Source organism: Pseudophryne corroboree, chromosome 3 (assembly GCF_028390025.1).
Source record: "Pseudophryne corroboree isolate aPseCor3 chromosome 3, aPseCor3.hap2, whole genome shotgun sequence".
Classification (NCBI taxonomy): Eukaryota; Metazoa; Chordata; class Amphibia; order Anura; family Myobatrachidae; genus Pseudophryne; species Pseudophryne corroboree.
In genome coordinates, this window is record NC_086446.1 from 323029465 (window position 1) to 323044730 (window position 15266).

General features: G+C 45.7%; 2 protein-coding genes across 11 annotated transcripts in view; one reads left to right on the forward strand and one right to left on the reverse strand.

Moving 5' to 3' along the window:
* The window catches only part of STRADA (STE20 related adaptor alpha), an 81918-nt gene extending 75302 nt beyond the window's left edge, over positions 1 to 6616 (forward strand). For all 7 annotated transcript variants that reach the window (XM_063959519.1, XM_063959514.1, XM_063959515.1 and 4 more), the window contains 5 exons: positions 2103 to 2274; positions 2364 to 2468; positions 2566 to 2798; positions 3130 to 3172; positions 3654 to 6616. In XM_063959519.1, the coding sequence (XP_063815589.1) occupies positions 2103 to 2274; positions 2364 to 2468; positions 2566 to 2798; positions 3130 to 3172; positions 3654 to 3806 (706 nt within the window). In that variant the 3' untranslated portion in view covers positions 3807 to 6616. The remainder of the gene's footprint in view (positions 1 to 2102; positions 2275 to 2363; positions 2469 to 2565; positions 2799 to 3129; positions 3173 to 3653) is intronic.
* A 228-nt stretch (positions 6617 to 6844) lies between these two features.
* Positions 6845 to 15266, reverse strand: part of RNF113A (ring finger protein 113A) — a 69033-nt gene continuing 60611 nt past the window's right edge. For all 4 annotated transcript variants that reach the window (XM_063959522.1, XM_063959523.1, XM_063959524.1 and 1 more), the window contains one exon: positions 6845 to 6969. In XM_063959522.1, the coding sequence (XP_063815592.1) occupies positions 6899 to 6969 (71 nt within the window). In that variant the 3' untranslated portion in view covers positions 6845 to 6898. The remainder of the gene's footprint in view (positions 6970 to 15266) is intronic.

Below are 15266 nucleotides of genomic sequence, written 5' to 3' on the forward strand. Positions count from 1 at the left end.
GATTCTTCGCTGGGCGGAAAGACATGCCAGCGCTCTGGCAGCGGTCTTCATTCCAGAAGTAGACAACTGGGAAGCAGACTTCCTCAGCAGACACTATCTCCATCCCGGAGAGTGGGGTCTTCATCAGGAGGTCTTTGCAGAAGTGACAAGTCGTTGGGGAGTTCCTGAAGGGGACATGATGGCGTCACGCCACAACAAGAAACTTCAGAGAGATTGTTCCAGGTCAAGGGACCCTCAAGCGATAGCGGTGGACGCCCTAGTGTCACCGTGGGTGTTTCAGTCGGTCTATGTGTTCCCTCCACTTCCACTCATTCCAAAGGTGATAAAAATTATAAGAACAACAAGGGTTCAGGCGATCCTCATTGTTCCAGATTGGCCAAAAAGGGCCTTATATCCAGATCTTCAGGAGTTGCTCATAGAAGATCCCTGGCCTCTTCCTCTTTGGGAGGACCTGTTACAACAGGGGCCGTGCGTGTATCAGGACTTACCGCGGCTGCGTTTGACGGCGTGGCGGTTGAACGCCAAATCCTAGCCCGAAAGGGTTTTCCCAGTGAAGTCATTCCTACACTTCTTCAGGCTGGGAAAGAAGTAACGGCGAAGCATTACCACCGTATTTGGAGAAAATGTGTCTTGGTGTGAATCCAAGAAGGCTCCTACGGAAGAATTTCACCTGGGACGTTTGCTCCATTTCCTACAAGCAGGTGTGGATGCGGGCCTAAAGTTAGGCTCTATTAAAAGTACAGATTTCGGCCTTGTCGATCTTTTTTTCAAAAAGCATTGGCCTCCCTTCCAGAAGTTCAGACTTTCGTAAAAGGCGTGCTGCACATCCAACCTCCCTTTGTGCCCCCAGTGGCACCTTGGGACATTAATGTGGTGTTGCAATTCTTGCAATCACATTGGTTTGAACCTTGGCGCAAGGTCAAGTTAAAATTCCTTACTTGGAAAGTGGTCATGTTGTTGGCCTTGGCGTCTGCAATGCGAGTGTCTGAGTTGGCGGCTTTGTCTCACAAAAGCCCCTATTTGATTTTCCATGCTGATAGAGCGGAGTTGAGAACTCGTCAGCAATTTCTGCCAAAGGTGGTTTCATCATTTCATGTTAACCAGCCACTTAAGGTGCCAGTGGCTACTGACGCCTTGGCAGAGTCAAAGTCTCTCGATGTGGTCAGAGCTTTGAAGATGTATGTCGCAGATTAGGAAAACAGAGGCTCTGTTTGTCCTGTGGGCTCCCAACAAGATTGGGGCTCCTGCTTCTAAGCAGACTATTGCGCGCTGGATTTGTAGTACGATTCAGCAGGATTGCCGTTACCGAAATCGGTGAAAGCCCATTCTACCAGAAAGGTGGGCTCATCATGGGCGGCTGCCCGGGGAGTCTCGGCGTTACAACTTAGCCGAGTTGCTACTTGGTCGGGTTCAAACACCTTTGCGAAGTTTTACAAGTTTGATACCCTGACTGAGGAGGACCTCTTGTTTGGTCAATCGGTGCTGCAGAGTCATCCGCACTCTCCCGCCCGTTCTAGAGCTTTGGTATAAACCCCATGGTTCTTGAAGCATCCCCAGCATCCTCTAGGACGTATGAGAAAATAGGATTTTAATACCTACCGGTAAATCCTTTTCTCTTAGTCCGTAGAGGATGCTGGGCGCCCGTCCCAGTGCGGGCTGTATCTGCAGTTTGGTTATAGTTACGCTCATGTTGAGTTCAGTCAATCTGTGACTGTTGTTGGTCATGCCGTTGCATGCGTTGGTGTTGAATGCCATGTTGTATGGCGTGTTAGTGGTGGGCGCTGGTATGTATCTCACCTTAGTTTAAAGGAAATAAATCCTTTTCCTCTAAATGTCCGTCTCCCTGGGCACAGTTCCTATAACTGGAGTCTGGAGGAGGGGCATAGAGGGAGGAGCCAGTTCACACCCATTCAAAGTCTTATAGTGTGCCCATGTCTCCTGTGGATCCCGTCTATACTTCATGGTTCTTAAAGCATCCCCAGCATCCTCTACGGACTAAGAGAAAAGGATTTACCGGTAGGTATTAAAATCCAAATTTTTTTCTTCTCATTGCTCTTAGTTTTCCAGTTTCTCACAATTCATTCACACTGTATTCTCTCTAGAAGTGTAAAGGCCAGTCATGTTCTGATCTCTGTGGACGGGAAGGTGTATCTCTCTGGTCTGCGCAGCATTCTTAGTATGATCAACCACGGACAGCGTCTTAAAGTCGTTCATGACTTTCCAAAGCACAGTTCCCAGGTCCTTCCCTGGCTCAGTCCTGAACTTTTGCAGCAGGTGAGATAATGGGTCAGTGCATACCTTGGCCTGTGTCATGCCGAGATGTGTGTTTTTAATTGCTCTGTATTTTTTTGCTTTGTCCTTAGAACCTGCAGGGATATGATGCCAAATCTGACATCTACAGTGTGGGGATCACAGCATGTGAGTTGGCTAACGGGCATGTGCCATTCAAAGATATGCCAGCTACTCAGGTGAGGAAAATAAGTTAGTAATTAGAATGCAACGATTTCTTTTAGTGAAACCTCAATATTTTCACTTTTTAATGCCTGTGATCACTTCTCCCACTAGATGCTCCTAGAAAAGTTGAATGGCACAGTGCCCTGCCTGCTGGACACGGCTACTATCCCAGCATCTGAACTCACCATGAAGACCTCTCGCTCAGGAGCAGACTCTGGCATTGGAGAGGGGACTTCCTGTCGTCCAGCCAATGGGGATCCCAGCATGCACCCTTATAACCGCAGCTTCTCCCCACATTTTCATAACTTGGTAGAGCAGTGTCTACAGAGGAACCCTGAGCTCAGGTGAACAGAGAGCTTAAACAAACAGTAGCCTGTGTAGACACATATGGTCTGTCAGCCATGTAATGCAATAGAGGATTTCTATAAGGGACACCATATAGATCAAGATTTACGCTGCTGCAATTGTGGGGCTCTGGTGGGAGCAAAACAGTCTGAACCTGTAGCTAGTGTGAGCGAACCATGATAGCAATCTACTAAATGGGAGCGATTCTTTATTTAACATTCATTTGGATAATTAAACAAAACATAATCCCTCTTGCTCCCCTTGGCAGCACTGATGCAGGGGATACAGTTGACCGTTAACTGTTTAATAACATTTTTTTCTCTTTTGCAGGCCGAATGCTAGTACCCTGCTCAATCATTCCTTTTTCAAACAGGTAATGGACTGCCTCTGTAGAGGTTGGAGGCTCCACACATGTGGGGTAATTCAGAGTTGATCGCAGCAGCAAATTTGTTAGCAGTTGGGCAAAACCATTTGCACTGCAGGTGTGGCAGATATAACATTTGCAGAGAGAGTAGATTTGGGTGTGGTGTGTTCAAACTGAAATCTAAATTGCAGTGTAAAAATAAAGCAGCCAGTATTTACCCTGCACAGAAACAATATAACCCACCCAAATCTAACTGTCTCTGCAAATGTTATATCTGCCCCCCCTGCAGTGCACATGGTTTTGCCCAACTGCTAACACATTTGCTGCTGCGATCAACGCGGAATTACCCCCATGGACATAAGTGATGCCAAAGCTAATTGGGGAATACATGACATTCCTTTTACTCACTGGCCTACAGCTTTGGGTATGTGGAAGAGGGGGTATTATTAAATGTTTAGGCGGTAATGAAAGTTTACCATGTCTCTCACAGATAAAGCGCAGAGCATCAGAAGCCCTCCCTGAGTTGCTACGTCCTGTATCCCCCATCACCAACTTTGAGGGAGCCAGAAGTTCGGCCCCACAGGCTATGATGGAATTGGTGTCTAACCTGGAACATCTGGATGTGGATGATTGGGACTTTTAACAGAGAAAAAGGGAGAGATTGGGATGACTCAAATCCCGTAAATGTTTACACAGCACGGACCATATGGGGGTCTTACTTATTATAGGCGCACGAGGAAATGTACCACCAAAGCATTTGAGTTGATGCAGACAACACTGGCACATGTGTTAGTGACTTCACTGTAAATGTTTCCCCAGAGACTAGCACACACTGCTCCATATTATTCTGTCAATTTTTAGTTAACCTGGAAAGCACTGTATGAATATTAGCACTGTCACCCTCATGGTCAGGGCCCTGAACGGCCTTCTGTACAGGTGTTCGCACATGCTTTTTGTGGAAAAGCAAGGAGGGGGGTCATATGCTAGCTATAAGAGCCTTAAGCCTTTTTAAAATACATTTCACACCACCTCATCTAAAGGCAGCTTCTGATTATTTTAAACGTGATGTACATGTGCATTTTTTTTGTAATGCTTCAGTTTTATAGATCTATTATTTGTGATGAGGGAAAAGGTATGGGTGGTGATATACCTGTTGCTGTAAAAGTGAGTTTGAAAAGTAGTAGAAGAGAGCAAATTAAGAATAGTGGTACCAGTATGCTGAACATTGGTTTAAGATTATGTATATACAGTTGTATTAGGTGGGTGGGTGGTACTTTAGAACTGGAAAGAGTTATAGGAGAAAGGACACACACCTAAATACATGTTGTGACCACATCCAGAAAAAGGTCAGACTTGTCTTTAAACTTTCAACTCCGTGGCTACTCACAAAAGCATGAGTGTGTTCTGAGGAGTATTCATAAATTGGAGTTACTTTAGTATTACTTTTGTCTACTCTCAATTTTAAATTGCACTTTACTATTCCCCTATATGCAGTACAGCTAACCAGCCCATCTATTGACAGGTTCTGTCTGCCTAATCAAAGGCACAAGTTTATACGGAGTACCGACAGAACCTCAGTGAGTAGAATGACTGCACTCTAAAACACTGGTTCTCCTTCAAAATGGTTGCCTGCAGTGGTTTAAAGAGATTGGGCATGTTTAGGTCCATTTTTGTTTTGTTTTTGAATAAGTGTTTAAAGGTCACATTATTGAGGACATTGGCAGAAAGGTTTGTACTGCGGATTGTACCTGAATTGCCATTTTTTTTTTCCACATAAACATGACTGTTTCTGATTTTTTGTTTAGAATGTGGTGTATATAATACCCTGCAAGTTATAGGGCAGCACCGAGATGTTAGCGAGTTAACCACTACATTTAAAACACCTTTTTTAAAAATAGCTTTAAAGCTAGTGGCTAAATTTGCGACATCTCGTGGCTATTACACGAGTCTCTTCACAAATAATTGGAAGCTGATTTTTAACTAAACATACATTTTCTGCTTGAGGAAAAAAAACTAGGCAGTTTTAGTTAAAGTCATCAGTCTGTTAGAGGGTGAAGCGATAACTAGATCTTTGCAAAGACCTTGACAATAATAGTAATAAAAATCACTATTTGCCTGAGTGTTTCTGGCTATGACAGATTGGCGTGCCAAACAGGCAGATGTGATATAGTTATCGCTTTGTGTTAGCATAGTATTGCAGAATAATAATAATGGTGTGTTAATTGAGCGTAAAAGGGGAAACGCTCATTTATGGGGGAATTCAATTAGCCGCGGTAAGTATCATGGACTAATTGATTCCCCGGGGCTATCCAAATAAAATCCCCAATAATCAGCCCCGTTTTCGCTCTCGCAAAACCAAACAGGTCCATGACCTTATCACAGATTCTGTGCGTTTTTGCCTGAAAATAGACTAGAAACCCCCCCCCCCCCACCCTCCCTTTTTTTTTTTTTTTTTTATTCACGCTATAAAAATTATTGGGGCATTTTGAATTCCTGAAGTCTAGTTTAAACATTTAAAATAAAATTCTATTTAACAGTAGGTACACTTTAAATATTGAATGGCTTTCATCTTGCTTGGAAAACAACCTAACCCTCAACCACTACATAAAGATTACAGCATTTAAATCAGGCAAGGCGTCAGCTGATTATATTAATCTGTATTTTTATTCCCACCTAGTCAGAAAGTAAGAAAGAGGGGAAATATTGGTCTATTTAAAGTTTACCTCCTTCAGTGTTTGTCTTGACACTTTGATTTGGAGAATAAATTTGTGTGTGTAGATCCTCTCTCTTGAATAAAAGGCAAGAATGCAACTTTCATACAGTGCGTTGTAATTCAGAATGCCTAGAGAAAATACTGATTTCACAGAGGTGTGTACATATTTTTAGAGAATCCCAAGTGTGTAAATTTAGTTTTTATGATTAGGATGAGTACAGGGACGGTTGCCCTTGCCGTGGTATGACTGTACAACATCAGGTTTCCTCAAGAAATCTTATGCACTATTTTCTGAGACAATCATATTTCCTTATATGCCATAAAGTTTATTCATTCACCCCTCACAACCAGCAGCCTACATCATCCAAAATACAAAGCCAGCATCCGCTAGAACCCTGTATTTGGGTAACCGTGACTCCCACTCATAAAGGTTGGACACTGTACAAGTGTAGACCATCTAATTTGGTGTATTAAGTTACAAGTTGGAGATAACGTTACACACATTTTGTTGCCAAAATGCATACATTTAAATATTTCACATTATTCTGAAAATGACCACACCGCTATACATATGTTTTACTTGCAGTATTAAGCATTGTAATGTGAACATTTACAATATTGTATTGACAAAAGAGGGATGGGGTAAAAAAGAAATTGGCACCTGTGGCATTATTAAAAAGTGGTCTCTGTCTAACAAATATGATGTTTTGTAAGTAAAAGAACTACATTTTGTAAAATAACCTGTGATGTGCATTTGTTATGTACCCACAGTGGACTCAGACATCCTGGTGGGAGTGAAACTTCAGTTGATCATTTCACTCAGACTAGTGAATCGAGTAGCTGCCTTCTAGTATTCGTTCAATCTGCTAGAGAAGTGAGACACCCATCTATTTTTGTGCTAGACATTTTTGCTCACATGGGAATGACGAGAGTAAACACTTGTTCAGAAATTTCACATCAACTTAGGATTTGTATATAAAGGCTTTATTGAGTTAAATAAAATGTTCAGGAATATTTTGTTGCTAACCCTCTTCTTCAGGCGAATCACTTTCATTCTGCTTGGCCTTGTATTTCTCCATCTTTGTAATCAAGTCTTAAGAGGGAAAAAAAAAAAAAAGTTAGACAGACTATACTGTACTAATGTGCATATCCCACTGCACAGTAGCTCAGCCAAAGCGGATAGTTTGTAATGGATTTACCAGTGTTTTTCCTTATCCATGTATGGGTATATGCTGCACTGTCCCAATTCACATTTGCCTTCAAAAAGTTCAAAGTACTAAACACTATTTCTAAGTGCCTGTCAAAATCTGGCACTCTCCTGGCTTTTATATCTGCAGTTTTATTTTTAAATGACTTTTCCTTTTATTTCCACTGGGATCCCCATAATCACAGTGATGCTGCATTCAGATCGCAAATGCCGGATCCTACCCGGTAAGAGAAACGTGTCCTTACCGGGTGGGATCCGGCATTTGCGCTCCTCTGCTGGCTTTCCGACCCGGCAATATACCGGGTCGGTTGCCATAGTAGCGGTGGGGCGCAGCAGCAGCAGGGGCTCATCTCCTGCGCTGCCTCTCCCGATGCTGTGAATGGGAGCCGTGTCGCATCGGAACGGCTCCCATTCACACTGCACCTGACCCGGTCTTCAACCCGGTAATAACCCTTCTTTTTTACCGGGTTAAATTACCGGGTCAGGCGACCCGCTAATTCTGCAAAGGACCTTTCACATCGCACACTGACCCGTTTCGACACGGCAATATGCCGTGTCGATACCGGGTTTTTAGTGCGATGTGAAAGGGGTATGACTGAAGAGGTTTCACCTACTACCCATTCCCACTGAGGGACTTGTATCCCGGGAGAACCTGTTGAGGGGTGGTGGGCATTAGGTGTGGTGACGCACTGTGGCTTACACAGGAAGAGTAGGTGCAGTGTCTCAGGTGGAGCACTTGTCACGACAGTTCTGAAATTAATGCAGAGATCCAGCAAAGGTGTTTAGGGGGGCTGGATGGCAGCCTCAACATGTTTCCCACACTGCCAATCCCAACATCAGTGCTCCTATTCCAGCAATTCTGCTCTCCATCAATCCTCACCTTTATAGCACATTTGCTGCATGCTTTAGTAAGCAGAGCTTTGATCGCCTCTGCCAATCCCACAGGAGCCTTGGAGAGTGGTGCTTTCTCCCCTGGGTCTTTCATGTCACTCTTTTAAAGCACCTGATAAACCAGAAAGGGCTTATGCTAAGCAAGGTCAATGTAGGTCTCATTAATGTTTCATCTTCATTGGTAATGATCATGGAGTCTGCCAGCACTTCTGGAGTACGGAAGGATCAAATTCTGTAGTTCTTTAGCCTTAGCAAGGATCAGACTCAATAATTCATTCTGGATGAAGGGAATGTTGCTGAAAACAGCCACTGAAAGTGGTAGAGGACCCATTATGGTGTCTGCCTACAAGACCAAATCTGTTAAGTCAGGATTCCATCATCACTGACCATTAAAATGTTCTTTTCGGGTTGGGTATGCGTGACCGGCAGTAAGGAGACTGCCAGTCACCCTACCGACTCCAAAATCCCGGTGTGGGGGGGGGGGCCTAGCGGAACAAAGCCCATTGCGGGCTCGGTGGCGTGCTGTGCTCGTCATAGGTTATATTCCCATTCTATGGGTGTTGTGGACTCCCACGGATGGGAATTGTCCCTGTTAGTCGACATGCAGACTGTCGGGACTGTAAGGGGGCGGGTTTCCAGCGCCAGTATTGTGACTGACAGTCACGTAACTGCCTCCCGTTCTTTTTAATCTGAAGGGGTAAGGACGTTGCTATTTTGGACTAGGTCCAAGGACACTGGACAAATTATATTTTGGTACTCTAAATGCCTATGAGGGGTTAGCTGGCATCAAGACAGATCACTGCCAGATAGTATACTTCAGTAATTCAGCAGGGTTACATTGGAATGGGTAACCCTGTTCCCAAACATGGTATGGCTTATTCTCCCAGACTGAACCATTGCCGTGTAGGCACTTTGATTTTTGGTAAACATTAACTAATTCTACACAGTTAACAATTGTGCATCCAGACTTCTGAGAATACCATCCAGTATTGAAAACTTTGGTACTGTACTTCCGGAGTGTTCCTAATTGAATGTCTAAGAAAATAGGATATGAACACTTAACTCTTTCCTTTGTTGTATTGAGACACCATATGGCAACTCTGATCTTGTTCTTTATGGTTTTCTATTAAAATTCTTATTGCTATTGTTTCTCTAACGTCCTAGTGGATGCTGGGGACTCCGTCAGGACCATGGGGAATAGCGGCTCCGCAGGAGACAGGGCACAAAAAGTAAGCAGCCTCAGTTAGGTTTTTGTGCCCGTCCGAGCAGGGTGCAATCTAGGTGGCTCTCATAAAGAGCTGCTTAGAAAAAGTTTTTTAGGTTTCTTATTTTCAGTGAGTCCTGCTGGCAACAGGCTCACTGCTACGAGGGACTTAGGGGAGAGAAGTGAACTCACCTGCGTGCAGGATGGATTTGCTTCTTAGGCTACTGGACACCATTAGCTCCAGAGGGATCGAACACAGGCCCAGCCATGGAGTCCGGTCCCGGAGCCGTGCCGCCGACCCCCCTTGCAGATGCCGAAGTTGAAGAGGTCCAGAGGTCCGGAAACAGGCGGCAGAAGACTTTCAGTCTTCATAAGGTAGCGCACAGCACTGCAGCTGTGCGCCATTGTTGTCGGCACACTTCACACCAGCGGTCACTGAGGGTGCAGGGCGCTGGGGGGGGCGCCCTGGGCAGCAATGTATAATACCTTTTTCTATGGCTAAACTGGTTTTCCGGCCGTCTCATGTCGTCAACTGACTTTTGCAGCGTGCTAACATTATCACCTAATTCCATAATTAAAGCCATCCATTCCGGTGTCGACTCCCTAGGGGGTGACATCACCATTACCGGCAATTGCTCCGCCTCCACACCAACAGCGTCCTCATACATGTCGACACACACGTACCGACACACAGCAGACACACAGGGAATGCTCTTATCGAAGACAGGACCCCACTAGCCCTTTGGGGAGACAGAGGGAGAGTTTGCCAGCACACACCAAAGCGCTATAAAAATGTATATAAACAACCCTAAAAGGTGTTGTTTCTGTTATATGCGCTTAATATATAAAAATATCGCCAAAATATGCCCCCCTTCTCTGTTTTACCCTGTTTCTGTAGTGCAGTGCAGGGGAGAGTCCTGGGAGCCTTCCTCACAGCGGAGCTGAGCAGGAAAATGGCGCTGTGTGCTGAGGAGAATAGGCCCCGCCCCCTAAAACGGCGGGCTCTTCTCCCGGAGTTTGCGATATATGGCAGGGGTTAAATACATCCATATAGCCTCAAGGGCAAATTATGGAATTAGGTGATAATGTTAGCACGCTGCAAAAGTCAGTTGACGACATGAGACGGCCGGAAAACCAGTTAGTACCTGTCCAGGCGTCTCAGGCACCGTCAGGGGCTGTAAAACGTCCCTTACCTCAGTCAGTCGACACAGGTACCGACACAGATGAATCTAGTGTCGACGGTGAAGAAAGAAACGTATTTTCCAATAGGGCCACACGTTATATGATCACGGCAATGAAGGAGGCTTTGCATATCTCTGATACTGCAGGTACCTCAAAGGGGGGTATTATGTGGGGTGTGAAAAAACTACCTGTAGCTTTTCCAGAATCAGAGGAATTGAATGACGTGTGTGATGAAGCGTGGGTTAACCCCGATAGAAAACTGCTAATTTCAAAGAAGTTATTGGCATTATACCCTTTCCCACCAGAGGTTAGGGCGCGCTGGGAAACACCCCCTAGGGTGGATAAGGCGCTCACACGCTTATCAAAACAAGTGGCGTTACCGTCTCCTGATACGGCCGCCCTCAAGGATCCAGCTGATAGGAGGCTGGAAACTACCCTGAAGAGTATATACACACATACTGGTGTTATACTGCGACCAGCAATAGCCTCAGCCTGGATGTGCAGTGCTGGGGTGGTGTGGTCGGATTCCCTGACTGAAAATATTGATACCCTGGATAGGGACAGTATTTTATTGACTATAGAGCAATTAAAGGATGCTTTTCTTTATATGCGAGATGCTCAGAGGGATATTTGCACTCTGGCATCGAGAGTAAGTGCGATGTCCATATCTGCCAGAAGAAGTTTATGGACGCGACAGTGGTCAGGTGATGCGGATTCCAAACGGCATATGGAAGTATTGCCGTATAAAGGAGAGGAATTATTTGGGGTCGGTCTATCGGATCTGGTGGCCACGGCAACAGCCGGAAAATCCACTTTTTTACCTCAGGTCACCTCCCAACAGAAAAAGACACCGTCTTTTCAGCCGCAGTCCTTTCGTTCCTATAAGAACAAGCGGGCAAAAGGACAGTCATATTTGCCCAGAGGCAAAGGAAGGGGTAAGAGGGTGCAGCAAGCAACTACTTCCCACGAACAGAAGCCCTCCCCGGCTTCTACAAAGCCCTCAGCATGACGCTGGGGCTGTGCAAGCGGACTCAGGGGCGGTGGGGGGTCGACTAAAGATTTTCAGCACACAGTGGGCGCGCTCACAGGTGGACCCTTGGATCCTGCAGGTAGTATCTCAGGGTTACAAGTTGGAATTCGAAAAGTCTCCCCCTCGCCGGTTACGAAAGTCTGCTTTACCAACGTCTCCCTCAGAAAGGGCGACGGTATTGGAAGCCATTCACAAGCTGTATTCTCAGCAGGTGATAGTCAAGGTACCCCTCCTACAACAGGGAAAGGGGTATTATTCCACACTATTTGTGGTACCGAAGCCGGACGGTTCGGTAAGACCTATTCTAAATCTGAAATCCTTGAACCTGTACATACAGAAATTCAAGTTCAAGATGGAGTCACTCAGAGCAGTGATAGCGAATCTGGAAGAAGGGGACTTCATGGTGTCCCTGGACATAAAAGATGCTTATCTGCATGTCCCAATTTACCCTTCACACCAAGGGTATCTCAGGTTCGTGATACAAAACTGTCATTATCAGTTTCAAACGCTGCCGTTTGGTTTGTCCACGGCACCTCGGGTCTTTACCAAGGTAATGGCCGAAATGATGGTTCTTCTACGAAGAAAAGGCGTATTAATTATCCCTTACTTGGACGATCTCCTGATAAGGGCAAGGTCCAGAGAACAGCTGGAAGTCGGAGTAGCACTAACCCAAGTAGTGCTTCAACAACACGGGTGGATTCTGAATCTTCCAAAATCTCAATTGACCCCGACGACACGTCTGCTGTTCCTGGGAATGATTCTGGACACTGTTCAGAAAAAGGTGTTTCTCCCGGAGGAGAAAGCAAGGGAGTTATCCGAACTTGTCAGGAACCTCCTAAAACCAGGAAATGTGTCAGTACATCAATGCACAAGAGTCCTGGGAAAGATGGTGGCTTCTTACGAAGCAATTCCATTCGGCAGATTCCACGCACGAATATTTTAGTGGGATCTGCTGGACAAATGGTCCGGATCGCATCTGCACATGCATCAGCGGATAACACTGTCACCAAGAACAAGGGTGTCTCTTCTGTGGTGGTTGCAGAGTGCCCATCTGTTAGAGGGCCGCAGATTCGGCATACAGGACTGGGTCCTGGTGACTACGGATGCCAGCCTACGAGGCTGGGGAGCAGTCACACAGGGAAGAAACTTCCAGGGCGTGTGGTCAAACCTGGAGACGTCTCTTCACATAAATATACTGGAGCTAAGAGCGATTTACAATGCTCTAAGCCTGGCAAAACCGCTGCTTCAGGGTCAGCCGGTGTTGATCCAGTCGGACAACATCACGGCAGTCGCCCACGTAAACAGACAGGGCGGCACGAGAAGCAGAAGAGCAATGACAGAAGCTGCAAGGATTCTTCGCTGGGCGGAAAATCATGTCATAGCACTGTCAGCAGTGTTCATTCCGGGAGTGGACAACTGGGAAGCAGACTTCCTCAGCAGACACTACCTCCACCCGGAAGAGTGGGGACTTCATCCAGAAGTCTTCCACATGATTGTGAACCGTTGGGAAAAACCAAAAGGTGGACATGATGGCGTCCCGCCTCAACAAGAAACTGGACAGATATTGCGCCAGGTCAAGAGACCCTCAGGCAATAGCTGTGGACGCTCTGGTAACACCGTGGGTGTACCAGTCCGTGTATGTGTTTCCTCCTCTGCCTCTCATACCAAAGGTACTGAGAATTATACGGCTACGGGGAGTAAGAACAATACTCGTGGCTCCGGATTGGCCGAGAAGGACTTGGTACCCGGAACTTCAAGAGATGCTCACGGAAGAGCCGTGGCCTCTACCGTTAAGAAGGGATCTGCTTCAGCAGGGACCTTGTATGTTCCAAGACTTACCGCGACTGCGTTTGACGGCATGGCGGTTGAACGCCGGATTCTAAAAGAAAAGGGCATTCCAGAGGAAGTTATTCCTACCTTGATTAAAGCCAGGAAGGAAGTGACCGCACAACATTATCACCGCATTTGGAGAAAATATGTTGCGTGGTGTGAGGCCAAGAAGGCCCCAACGGAGGAATTTCAATTGGGTCGATTCCTACATTTCTTGCAGGCAGGATTGTCTATGGGCCTCAAATTGGGGTCTATTAAGGTTCAAATTTCGGCCTTATTGATTTTCTTCCAGAAAGAATTGGCTTCAGTGCCTGAAGTACAAACCTTTGTCAAAGGTGTACTACATATACAGCCCCCGATTGTGCCTCCAGTGGCACCGTGGGATCTCAACGTAGTTTTGGATTTTCTCAAATCCCATTGGTTTGAGCCGCTCAAATCGGTAGATTTGAAGTATCTTACATGGAAAGTAACCATGCTACTGGCCCTGGCTTCAGCCAGGAGAGTATCAGAGTTGGCGGCTTTATCGTACAAAAGCCCATATCTGATTTTCCATTCGGACAGGGCAGAACTGCGGACGCGTCCTCAGTTTCTGCCTAAGGTGGTTTCGGCTTTTCACTTGAACCAGCCTATTGTGGTGCCTGCGGCTACTAGCGACTTGGAGGACTCCAAGTTGCTGGACGTTGTCAGAGCATTGAAAATATATATTTCAAGGACGGCTGGAGTCAGAAAATCTGACTCGCTGTTTATCCTGTATGCACCCAACAAGATGGGTGCTCCTGCGTCTAAGCAGACGATTGCTCGTTGGATCTGTAGCACAATCCAACTTGCACATTCTGTGGCAGGCCTGCCACAGCCTAAATCTGTAAATGCCCACTCCACAAGGAAGGGGGCTCATCTTGGGCGGCTGCCCGAGGGGTCTCGGCATTACAACTTTGCCGAGCAGCTACGTGGTCAGGGGAGAACACGTTTGTAAAATTTTACAAATTTGATACTCTGGCTAAGGAGGACCTGGAGTTCTCTCATTCGGTGCTGCAGAGTCATCCGCACTCTCCCGCCCGTTTGGGAGCTTTGGTATAATCCCCATGGTCCTGACGGAGTCCCCAGCATCCACTAGGACGTTAGAGAAAATAAGAATTTACTTACCGATAATTCTATTTCTCATAGTCCGTAGTGGATGCTGGGCGCCCATCCCAAGTGCGGATTGTCTGCAATACTTGTACATAGTTATTGTTACAAAAATCGGGTTATTATTGTTGTGAGCCATCTTTTCAGAGGCTTCTTCGTTGTTATCATACTGTTAACTGGGTTCAAATCACAAGTTGTACGGTGTGATTGGTGTGGCTGGTATGAGTCTTACCCGGGATTCAAGATCCTTCCTTATTGTGTACGCTCGTCCGGGCACAGTACCTAACTGAGGCTTGGAGGAGGGTCATAGGGGGAGGAGCCAGTACACACCATGTGATCCTAAAAGCTTACTTTTTGTGCCCTGTCTCCTGCGGAGCCGCTATTCCCCATGGTCCTGACGGAGTCCCCAGCATCCACTACGGACTATGAGAAATAGAATTATCGGTAAGTAAATTCTTATTTTTTGTAAGAGCACCATACACCAACCAAAATATTACTGAAGAATCTAGTAGGCAATACAGAATGGGAGGAGATTGCACTTTTGGTGGCAAATTCAAGCTGCAGTGCATACATACATTACTATGTCCTCCAATGGACACAGAGAAAAGTGTGTAATGTTACATCACAAACAAATCACATACTCTTTATGGGTAAAACTTAAGAAGGTATTACATTGACTGTATAAAAACTGACAGACAAACAACATATAATTACAACAACATGCTACGATTTGGGGTCCGTTAATGCAAACAATTGCTCCCCTGAAGGATCCATACAAATGTTTTACTCTTAATATATGTTGGTAACATTTAAAAATATTGGACTGGCCTTCATCACTTGTTATAACTGCCTTGTGTGGCTCAATCAACAATAGCATCCTATTCACTGTACAGTAAGAGTCTCAAACAACCACAAGGAATC